This window comes from Puma concolor, chromosome A3 (genome assembly GCF_028749965.1).
Source record: "Puma concolor isolate L17-30 chromosome A3, mPumCon1.1.hap2, whole genome shotgun sequence".
Classification (NCBI taxonomy): domain Eukaryota; kingdom Metazoa; phylum Chordata; class Mammalia; order Carnivora; family Felidae; genus Puma; species Puma concolor.
This window is the reverse complement of record NC_141669.1, coordinates 81,055,241-81,067,587: the sequence shown is the minus strand read 5'-3', so window position 1 is coordinate 81,067,587 and position 12,347 is coordinate 81,055,241. Positions and strand designations below refer to the sequence as shown.

The 12,347-nt window shown below is 37.1% G+C and overlaps 1 protein-coding gene and 1 long non-coding RNA gene across 6 annotated transcripts in view; one reads left to right on the top strand and one right to left on the bottom strand.

Moving 5' to 3' along the window:
* Window positions 1-12,347, top strand: part of AFF3 (ALF transcription elongation factor 3) — a 578,761-nt gene that overhangs the window by 409,385 nt on the left and 157,029 nt on the right. For 3 of the 5 annotated variants that reach the window (XM_086701326.1, XM_086701328.1, XM_086701329.1), the window contains one exon: window positions 11,793-11,846. The exons of the other annotated variants lie outside the window; for them this stretch is intronic. In XM_086701326.1, coding sequence (XP_086557452.1) covers window positions 11,793-11,846 — 54 coding nt within the window. The remainder of the gene's footprint in view (window positions 1-11,792; window positions 11,847-12,347) is intronic. 5 annotated transcript variants of the gene reach the window in all.
* The window catches only part of LOC147582560 (uncharacterized), a 32,121-nt gene continuing 27,128 nt past the window's right edge, over window positions 7,355-12,347 (bottom strand). Inside the window, exon 2 of the long non-coding RNA XR_015249278.1 lies at window positions 7,355-7,539. This is a non-coding gene — a long non-coding RNA (uncharacterized LOC147582560). The remainder of the gene's footprint in view (window positions 7,540-12,347) is intronic.

Here is a 12,347-nt window from a genome sequence, read left to right as displayed (position 1 = left end):
TTGAGAGCAATAAAAGAAATACCAATAAATTCCATAGGATTAGAATCTTAGAGTATGTTTTATGATCACAGTATGAAACGGCAAAGAAATAATCTAGGTATTTGAGAGTTAAATAATATTTCTAAAAGTCTTTGAGTTAAAGAATAAATCATAAGGGAAATTAGAAAGTAATTTTAACTGAATGAAAATGAAAGTACAATTTATGAAAATTATAGGATTCACTAAAACAATAAACACACCAAAAAAGTTCACAGCTTCACATGCTTATATTTTAAAAAGAACAGCGTTGAACATCAATAACTTATGTTTCCACTTTCAGGAGCTAGAAAAAGAAGCATAAATTAAACCCAAGATAATTGTAAAGGTGTGCATAATAAATAGGAATAGAAGTTAACAAATAATAGAAAATTAATGAAGCCAAAATTGAGTTCTTTTAAAAGATTAATAAAATTAACAAACACTAATGATAATAATTAAGAAAAAAAAGAGTGAAAACACAAATTACCAACATCAGCAATGAGAAGAAGGGACATGAACACATATCCTGTAGAAATCTTAACAATAGTAACAATATTCTGAACTATTTCTAGCCAATCGATTTTACGGTTTAGATGAAATAGTCAATTTCCTTAGCCACTCTGTAGAACAGTATGGAAATCCCTCAAAACACTAAAAACAGAACTACCCTATGATCCAGCAATTGCACTATTAGATATTTATTCAAAGTATACAAAAATATACATCTGAAGGGGCACATCACCCCAATGTTTATAGTAGTATTGTCAACAATAGCCAAATTACGGAGAGAGTCCAAGTGTCCATCAACTGATGAATGGATAAAGATTGGTATGTATATACAATGGAATATTACTCAGCCATCAAGAAAGAAATCTTGCCATTTGCAACAATGTGAATGGAGCTAGACTGTATTATGTTAAGCAAAATAACAAAGAAGGACAAATACCATATGATTTCACTCATGTGGAATTTAAGAAACAAAACAGATGAACATATGAAAAGTGGGGAAGAGAAGAGAGGGAAATAAATCACAAGAGACTCTTAATGATAGAGAACAAACTGTGGGTTGACGGAGGGAAGTGGGTGGGGATGGGTTAGATGGATGATGGGTACTAAGGATAGCACTTGTGATTAGCACTGGGTGTTGTATGTAAGTGATGAATCACTGAACTCTACTCCTGAAACCAATATTGTACCATATGTTAACTAAAATTTAAATTAAAAAAAAGAAATAGTCCATTTCCTTGAAAATACACAATACCATAGCTGCCACAAGAAGATTTAGAAAATCTGAATGCCACTATGACTAATTTAAAAATTGAATTCATAATGAAAACTTTTCCACAAAGCAGACTCCTCCAGGGCTAGATCGTTTCATAGGTAAATTCTCTCAAAACTTTAAATGATGCCAATGAAATACCAACAAATAAACTGCCAGTCTTACAGAAACTTCTTCAGAAGGTAGGGGAAGAAAAACGACACAGTTATTATATAAAGCCAGTATAACCCTGATACCAACATCTGACATAAACCTTATAAGAAAAGAAAATAATAATCCAGTATCCCTCATAAACATTCCAAAATTCCTTATAAAATATTAGCATGTATAATCCAGTGATATATGAGAAAATATGATTAACTATGACTAAGTGGGTCATAGTTAAGTGGGGTTTATCACAGGCATGCATCATTGGTTTAACAGAAAAATTAATTAATGTATTTTACCATATCAATAGAATAAAGGAGACAAATCATTTATGATCCTCTAAATAGATGGAGATAAACCATTTGGCATAATTAACACCCATTTATGATTTTTTTAATCTCAGCAAACTAGGACTGGAAGGGAACTTAATCTAATAAAGGGCATATACAATAAAAAAACCTACCACTATCATATTTAATGATGAAACACCAAACACTTTCCTCCTAAGATCAGAAACATAGCAATGATGTCTGTGCTTATCACCTCTATTCAACATTGTACTGGAAGTTCTAGTCAGTGCAATAAGGCAAGAAAAGGAAATAACAGACATAAAGATTGAAAAGAATGATTGTTGATACAGAAAATCCTCAGAAATCTAATAAACAACTAATAAAATCAATGAACGAATTTGGCAAGGTCAGTATACAAAACTCAGTTGTGTTTTTACTTATTAGCAGTAAGCAATTAGAAAATGAAATTTTAAAAGGAATTTCATTTACAATGACAAAATAAATCATAAATTTAGCAAAAGACATGAGGCCTGTACACTGAAAACTATAAAACATCGATGAGGGAAATTTAAGACCTAAATAAATGGACAGATGTTCATGAATTGAAAGCTTTGATTATGTTAACATGTCAGTTCTTTTCATATTGTTCTATAGATTCAGCACAATCTTGATCAAAAGGCTAGCAGGACACTTTTCTAGAAAATGACAAGTTGACTCTAAATTTTTATAAAAAAGCAAAGGACCTAAGTAGCCAAAACCGTCTTGAAGAATAAGGTTGAAGGCCTTATAGTTCGTGATTTCACGACTTAAAAGCTGAAGTAATTTAATGTAATGTGGCATTGACATGAGGACAGACAAATCAATAGAGCAAAATACAGTCTCAAGTAGACCCATACCTATATGGTCTATTGATTTTTTACAGAATCACCAAGCAGTTCAGTGGGAAAAGCCAAATACTTTCAACAAATACTATTGGAACAACTGCTGGGGGAAAAATATGAATCTCACACCATATAAAATTGAGATGGATCATAAACTTCAATATAAAGGCTGAAGCTATAAAGCTTCTAGAGCAAAACATAGGAGAGTATCTTCACATGCTGGGATAGGCAAAGATGTCTCACAGAGGTCACAAAAAACATATGATATAAAAGAAAATCCTGATGAACTGGACTTCATCAAAATTAAAAATATATTCTCATCAAAATGACAAGGCAAGGCACAAACTGGGAGAATATATTTGCAATACATATATCTGACAAATAATTTGTATCCAGAATATATAAGGAACTCCAACAATTCAATAACAAAATGATAAGGAAACAGATGTTTTAAATGGGCAACCTCCTCAAATAGACAGAAGAAGATACACAGATGGCTAATAAGCAGCTAAAAGATGCATTTCATTTTAATGACTTAAAAGATGTCATTTCAATAACACTCATCTTCAGGGAAATACAAATTAAAGCCACAATGAGATACCACTACACAACTGCTAGAATGGCTAAAATTTAAAAGACTGATAACACCAAATAGTGGCAAAGATATGGAGCAGTTGGAAGTCTCATGCATTGCTGGTGGAAAAGTAAAATGGCATAATCATTTTTGAAAACCATGTTGCTATTTCTTATACACATTTATTTCATGACCCAGCAATTAAACACATACTTATTGTATGACCCAGCAATTCTATTTGTAGGCACTCATGCAGGAAAAATGGAAAACATGTATTCTTTAAAATATTTGTACATTTTAGTGGCTTTATTCATGGTAGTAAAAAACGGGAAACAACCACAATATCCATCAGCTGGTGAATGGATAAATAATCGTGGTATATTCACACAATTAAGTACTTCTAATCAAAAGTCAACAAACTTCCCAACTGGATCTGTAGATTCAATGTAATCCCAATCAAAATTGTAGCAAGTTATTTTGTGGGTATCAACAAACTGATCCTAATGTTTATATGGAGAGGCAGAAGACCCAGAAGAGCCAATGCAGGAGGAGAAGAACAAAGTTGGAGGACTTAAACTGCCCACTCCAAGACTTACTATAAAGCTACAGTAATCAAGACAGTGTGGTATTGGCAAAAGAAGAGAGAAATAGATCAATGGAACAACATAGACCCACATAAATATAGTCAACTGACCTTTGACAAAGGAGCAAAGACAGTACAATGGAGCAAAGTCTTTTCAACAATGGTGCTGGAACAGCTGGATATCCACATAGAAAAAAGTGAATCTAGATAGCCCCTCACAAAAATTAACTCTAAATGGGTTACAGACCTAAATATAAACCACAAAACTATAAAACTCCTAGAAGGTAATATAGGAGAAAACCTAGATGACCTTGGGTATGGTGACAATTTTTTTAGATACACCACCAAAGGCACAATCCATTAAAACAATAATTGATAAACTGGACTTCATTGAAATTAAAAATGCCTGGTCCCTGAAAAACAATATGAAAAGAATGAGAAGATGAGAATAAGAAGACAAGTCAATGTCAAGTGGATAAGACTGGGAGAAAATGCTTATAAAAGACACATCTGATAAAGGACTGGTACCCAAAATATATAAAGAATTTTTAAAACTCAACAATAAGAAAACAACCCAATTTAAAAATGGGCCAGGGATGCCTGGGTGGCTCAGTCGTTTGAATGTCTGACTCTTGATGTCAGCTCAGGTCATGATCTTACAGTTGTGAGATCAACCGTGTCAGGCTTCAGGCTGAGTATGGAGCCTGCTTGGGATTCTCTCTCTCTTTGTGTCTGCCTCTCTCTCTCTCTGAAAATAAGTAAATAAATATTTTTTAAATGGGACATAAAAAGATGAAAGATGAAAACATGCTCTTACACCATATGTCATCAGGGAAATACAAATTAAAACAATGAGATACCACTATTAGAATAGCCCAAACCCAGAACACTAACCAGACCAGATGCTGGTTGGGATATGGAGTAATAAGAACTCTCATTCTTTGCTGGTGGTTGTTAGGAGGGGCTGGGGAATGACTGGAAGGGGTCATGATGAAACTTCTGAAGTAATGGAAAGGTTCTATATCTTAATTTGGGCTGTGTAACAAGGATATACAGTTATCAAAACTCCAATGAATTTTACACTTAAGTTCTGTGCATTTCACTGTCTATAAATTTTACCCCAATTATTAAACAAATAGCAAAATTGACTTATTTTGAGCTTTTACCTTGACCAGATACTCGTCTTAACACTTTACATGTTTTATCGCCTCTAATTTTTAGCAAAAATCCAATAACACCCTCTTTAGGCAAATTGAGGTTTCTGCTTTATATAGCATAAAGTGGCAAAGCCAGGATTTAAACCCAAGATTCAGACCCTATAAGCCAAGCTCCTAACCATTGTCCCATTCTGCTGCTGTCTGAGAGCTCTTCTGAAGTTTCTCTGGAGACAATAACCAAGCCAGGAAAAGCAAGCAATTAAGGTAGTGCCTACAGAGGAAGAGCAGACTGAGACCCTGCCAGATTGTCATCTGTACTAGAAAAGTTCTAGGAGTCACAAGCAAGGGGAGATTCCCAAGATATTATGAAGGCCACAGTTTGGCAGGGTCACTGTGCTTGCTTAATCCAGAGTTGCCAACCCCTGACAAATATACTCTCAAATGAGAGGCCAATAGCATAGGCTTGTAAAAGAATCCTTAGACAGGACCCTTCTACATTTGTAGATGACCCTCATTGGACAAAGCATCTATAATGTTAAAGACTACATGAAGATTTGAAATTACCTTTATAAATTAAAGAAATGGGATCAAATACTAAGTCTTCACCTCCTAGGAGAAAAAAAATAAACAAATGAAGCAGAAAGAGAATGAATGGCCCATCACGTGTGCACATGGTACAGTAAAAGACTTGGAAATTATTATCTTGAATTAGAGTGACTCATGCAATGTTCTTTCTCCAAAGTTAGTGCAGTAGTTGAAATTAATATATAGAAAGTGCCAATTACCTAGTAAGCATCCAATAAACAGCTATTACTGCAATCATTACAGGATTCATGACTTAAAAAAGATGGAAAACAACCCTGTCTCAGCATGTGGTAATGATCAGGGCTCAGTTAGAATTTTAATCTTTCCTTAAAAAAGGTGGCGGGGGGGGTACTAAGAAAGGGTTAAGGGTGATTAAAAAAAAGTTTCAAAAGGTCTTCTAATGGAGCTGAGGTGATGCAGTCTACTGTCAGTCAGTCTATTCCAGAGATGTTAACCAGAATGAGCTCTTCTCCAAAGCTTTTGGATAATAGGACCATATGCAAGGAGTGCATGACTTTACCTCTCCCCTGTGAAGAATGTATGGCCTGAAGGAGGCTAAAGAAATCACCACTGACTTCTGTTTTTAAATGTTTTGGGAGATGTGACTGTTATTGATTGGTAGAACAAAGTGGTCCTAGATGATGTCCAAGATCCTTTCCAGGTATATAATGTCCAACACTGTGAGTCATTCATAAAGATGAAAGGTAAAATATGCTCATATCAATAAAAAATATTTGCCTTTGTCAGTTCAGGTTGCTATAACAAACTACCATAGACTGGGTGATTTATAAACAATGGAAATTTAATTCTCACCATTCTGGAGGCCAGGATCAAGGTGCTGGCAGATCCAGCATGTGGTGAGGGCCCACTTCCTGGTTTGCAGATGGCCATCTTCTTGCTGTGTCCTCACATGGAGGAGAGCAGAGAGATAGAGGAAGCAAGATTTGTTATATTCCTTCTTATGAGGGCATAAATTCTAATTACCTCCCAAAGGCCCTCCTAATACCATCACTTGGGGGTTAGAATTTCAACATACAAATTTTGGAGGGACATAAACTGTCCATGACCATATTCATTAAAAATTTCTTAACTTTGGAGGAAAATATGCAGAGAAACAATTATATGCCAAACACAAGGAAATCTATCATTTATACATGTGCATTTAATAATAAGGTTATACAAACCGATCGCTATAATAGGTTCTGGAAGTTGAGAGATCAAAGTTGATTTGAGAACTGTTACTGATAGATGGGGTTTTTGGGGGCGTGTGTGTGTGTGTGTGTGTGTGTGTGTGTGTGTGTGTGTGTCTGTTTAAGAGAAGTTTGAAACCTTCCTGATATTTATTTTGGCCATAGCAATCCATGTCCAAAATAATGAACTGTGACTGTTCTTTTAGTCTATGGGGTGTCTGTCCCCAGAGACTTCCTTTCTGTATCTGTTTAAGTAATTTGCCAGAATTCTGTCTACTGAGAAAATGAGAAACCTAGTGTACAGCCTTTGCTAGAAAAAAATTGGCCAGATTGTGTTTCTTCAAGTCTCAAACACTACGAATAAAAAATATAATAGGAAGAACCTTCAAGGTTCCTTGGGTGCCCTCATTATGTAGATGATCACACTAGGCTGAAGGCCTTCACAAGGTATGGTTTATTCAATAAAGAAGGAAAACCTTGACCCAACACTCAGATACCAATAAGTCCGAAGCTGGAAAGCCTTGTTAAAGGAGAAGAGATGTGTATATCAATTTTACCTGAGGGAGAAACTAGACATTGCTGTCATATTCGTTGTATTCTCAGATTAAAACTCCAAATGAACCCAAGAATGCAAGTTGGAAATTATGCCATCACAGAACAAGATTGCAAACTTTATTTTTTATGTTCTCACACCAGACTGGAAGGCCTCTGGTCCCAGATGTCACAAAAGAGAATTCTTCAGAACAACTAGAGAATGTGTTCCCTGACCCCTGCTTGGTTCCCCAGAGATTCACGCTTTCTCTTTCTTTTACGTTCAGGTCCCATCCAAATGCACCTGTGATAAAACACACATAACATAAAATTTACCATCTTAACCATTTTTAAGTGTACAATTTAGTAGCATTAAGTGTATTCACATCATTGTTTGACTGTCACCACCATCTATCCACAGAACTCTTTTGATCTTCCCAAATGGAAGCTCTGCTGATACACTGAATTGATAAATTGCCATAGCCAGTAACTCCCATTTCTCCCTCCCCCGGTCCCTGGCAATCACCACTCCACTTTCTGTTTCTATAAATGTGACTACTCTAGAGATCTCATATAAGTAGAATCATATAGTATTTGTCCTTTTGTGTCTGGTTTTTTTCACTTAGCATGTCTTCAAGTTTCATCCAGATTGTAGCCTGTGTCAGACTTTCCTTCCTTTTTAAGAAGGAATTTCTTTCCTTTTCATGCCTAACTGATATTCCACTGTGTGTGTGTGTGTGTGTGTGTGTATGTATATATATAAAATGAAATAATATTCCATGGTGTGTATATACATAATGAAGTAATATTCCATGGTGTGTATATATATTTTGTGCTTCCATTCATCCATCAGTGGACACCTAGGTTGCTTCTGCTTTTTAGCTGTTGTGAATAATGCCAATTATGAAGAGGAGTATACAAATACTGCTTCAGATTCCTGCTTTTGATTATTTGGGGTGTGTACTCACTTCATACTTTTTGAACATAACCTACACAGTCAGAAGTACATTTTACATCATATCCTATGAAAGTGTATATACTGAAAGAAAGATATCACAAAACATTACCCATGACTACTCTGACATCTTCAATTCTTATTTAATATTTTAAAGTACAAGTCAAACCACACAAATTCACCTTTGTCAGCCAACGCTCATAACACAATATAGGTTACCGACCAACTAATGAGATAGTCTGTGCCCAAGGAGTGAGGAAGGAGAAGGAAGTAACATACACTGGCCCTGCCATATTTCTAGCCCCTGCTCAGTCACCTTATGTAAACAGCCTCCACAGACTTCCCCATCGCCTCGAAAGGGAGTCCTTCCTTCCTCATTTTACAGATGAGGAAACTGAGACTGAAAGACTGTAAGAGGCCATCCAAAGATTTATATCCATTGAGTCTTCCCACTCAGCTCTGCTGCAGGCTTTCTCTCTGACCCCACTACCAGAATGTGACTAGTTTATACCCTGCAGTATTCCCCTCAGACAACCTGTAAGCATTCCCAGAGGGCCAAGGAAAGCTTGAACTCAAAGGCCTGACAACTCAGAAAATGTTAGGACCCGTTCATAGGCTCAAGAGGGTAGATAGTTGGAGTGTACAATATGTGAGAAGGGAAAGTTTTTCAGTGACCCCTGATCAGATCATATAAGCAACTGCTTCCTTCACTTAATAATTAAGGTGAATGCAGTTTCTGGAAGTGAGTTTGGCACCTCTGCAATGAGCTCTTACAGTCCACAGAGACGTTAATTAATAAACTTTAGGTACTCTGTATTCAGTGTGGTGTTAGCAGATGGCATCGTTTTTCTGAGGAGTAACTTGGGCCATGGGAGAGTGTGGTAAATCAATAAATATTACCATATGTATTGATTGCAGTGGGTAATCAATAAATATTGCCTGGTATTAACAGACTGATTATGCTTCCTCCAAATGTTTTCTTTTATACAGCTTCTGCATACTCTTATGCTGAAATTTTGCCCAGCCTCTAGAACATAATACTTACGCGATACAAAATTGTTAGTATGCATCAGTGAATGAATGCAGAGTAACTCAAAGGATGGTTGGAATACATTTGCTGTGCATTTTCTATATCTTAGTTCAGAAATACCACTAGTGAGATTTGTTCTTTCTCTTCTACAGATTTTAATCAGGATGTAAACCTCCAAAATGCAGAGCTTACATATTTACAAACTGAATTCTCCCTCCCCACACCACTGCCCCCAGATTGCAGATTCTCTTTGCCTCTAATGCTGATCCCTTCCCAGGCAGCCTGGTACCATTATGATACTTTCCAAGCATCAAATGCCTATTTTGTGCCAGACACTTTACTGGACATGTTATCTTAATTCTAAAGTAATCCGATGAAGTGTATTAGTACATTATTACATCCTATATTATAAAACAGAAAACCAAGGTCTCAGAGTTGGCGAGTTGGCTCAGGGAGGTTCTGCAGCTGGCAGTGGCCTAGATTTCAGCAGGGTTGGCCAGCTCCAGAAGCACTTGCAGGAACCACCTTCAGTTTGTGGCCTAGTGCAGAGGGCACATGAAGCAGAAGTGATTTTTAAGGGAGAAATCCTGTTTTCTGTATAGAGGGCTGGTATTTCCCTAAAAGCCCTCAATGTCTGCTCTCCCTCCATATCATCAAGAAGACTGTATCCCAAAGAGCTGGGGAGGAGGCCATGGGAGGAAGCCTGGCTGGTTCTACATGATGTGGAAAGGGTGGTGTTCCTGCACAAGTGATGGAGAGCTTGGAAATAGCAGAGGCTGGAGTCTGGAAGTCATCTGACCATCCAAATAGCTGGCAGAAGTAAAAGGACGGATTCCCAGCCCCGGCCCACCTGCTCACCTCACAGGGCCTTCTGTTGGCAGAGTAGATTTTGCCAAAGCAACAGTCGCATGATCCTACCAAAGCATGTAAAATATTTAAGCCTCTGCCCTCAAGGTTCTACCACAGAGAATTCCACCCCCACTTCTAGCTTCTTAAATAGCTGAAATACACAAAGACACAGGAAATGCAGGGACAAAGGGCAGGTGACCAAACGTTCACATATATGCACACACTCATCTTTCTATGTTAAAAAGGCCATTCCTGCTTTTAAAATGAAGACTTGGTGAGATTTAAAGCTTTAGAATAGTAAAGGTGTTGGTATGTCATGATTGAGAGGTAACAAATACCGAATAGTGACTGTATTCCAGGCTGTTGTGCTAAATGCCTTATAAAAATAGGATAACTTGGGGCGCCTGGGTGGCTCAGTCGGTTAAGCGTCTGACTTCAGCCAGGTCACGATCTCGCGGTCCGTGAGTTCGAGCCCCGCGTCAGGCTCTGTGCTGACAGCTCAGAGCCTGGAGCCTGTTTCAGATTCTGTGTCTCCCTCTCTCTGACTCTCCCCCGTTCATGCTCTGTCTCTCTCTGTCTCAAAAATAAATAAATGTTAAAAAAATTTAAAAAAAAAATAGGATAACTATATAATATCACAGTTACACAGGGAAGACATGTATAAACTGAAACATAGGATCACCCTATAGGTAAATCAACTCTTTGAATCTTCATAGCAACTCAAAAAAGTAGACAGTATTAGCTCTCTTTTTTTAAAGTTTACTTATTATTGTTTTTGAAAGTAAGAGAGCACATGGATGCACGTGTGAGCAGGGGAGGGGCAGAGAGAGAGGGGGACAGAGGATCCTAAGCGGGCTCTGTGCTGACAGCAGATAGCCAGACATGGGGCTCAAACTCATGAACCATGAGATCATGACCTGAGCCTAAGTTAGACACTTAACCGACTGAGCCCCCCAGGTGCCCCCAGAATCTTTTTATAGATAATTATAGAAAGCGAGTCTCAGGGAACTCACACAGGTAGCGTGGCCAAGCCAGGACGTTACCCTAGAGGTGTCTGACTTGAAAGCAGTCTTTCTTTAACACTGCCTCCAACTGCACACACCTGAGCTGCGTTGTAGCGTAGACCTAGCACTGCTGGACTCCATTCCTGGTTCAAAACACAAACAAATGAAGTTCAAAGTGACCAGATGGCAGGAAACCCAGTGACTGGGGACTGTTTCATTTGAAAGTCTGCTTAACACTAAAGCCTAGAAGATTGAGTTAGATTAATTGGCTTTTAGGAATGGAGGAAAAAGTGCTATTCATTTGCTTTTGGAGTTTGGGAGAGTAAAGAGAATAATAATCAGGATGAGACAAGAAAAGCAACCAATAGTTCGGTAGAACTGTTAACCATACAGCTTCACTTATTAAAACAATTAGATGCTAATTTCACACAACCCAAAAAGTTGTATACTGTGAAAACAAAAAGATTTTTTAATGGATAAGTACACAAAATGGTGTTATTTTTTATTTTGAAAAATATAAATATATTATCCATTTGGCCACAGGGGGAAAAAATCATTTTTCTCCTGGGCCAGTTGCAAAAATGAAGCCAATCTCTGATTTTGTGAGTTTTGTTTTCCTGTTGACAGTTTTAGCTATAATCCTCACCCCAAAAATTTACTGAGCCCTTTACTATGTGCTAGGAACTATTCTAAGCATCTTACTCATATCATTCTCACAGCTCTCTGGAATGGTTATCCCCATTTACAGATAAGGGAAATGATGCACAGAGAGGGTAAGTAACTTGCCCAGCATCACACAGCTAGTGTGTGACAGCTGGGATTTGAACTCACTCTGATTCCTGAGCCCATGCTTTTAACTATACTTCTATACAATCTCTATTCTGTCTAGTAGACTTCAACATATTTTCAAAATACTGAATATTAATATGTCTTTGAACAAGAGAACACCATTTCTGAATTATGTGTCACCCCTGGGTGTACTTAGATGTTGGAAAATGCAATTGAATTAATAATTAATGTAGTTAAGATCTTTATCTTATCTTTAAATGTCTGGACCATATCAGTACTTTCATCTTCCCTTTCAAAATGTCCAAGAAGTGATCATTTAATTGCATTTTGAAGTATAATTGAATTATATTGTTTTTCCTAATAATCACTGTTACTAACCATGCTAAATTGCCTCAGAGTGGGAACCACAGAGGGAAAATTCATTCAGTGCCTTTGAAAATATTAAATTTGATGTACAAATTTTGAAGGAGAATGATCAATTGAAA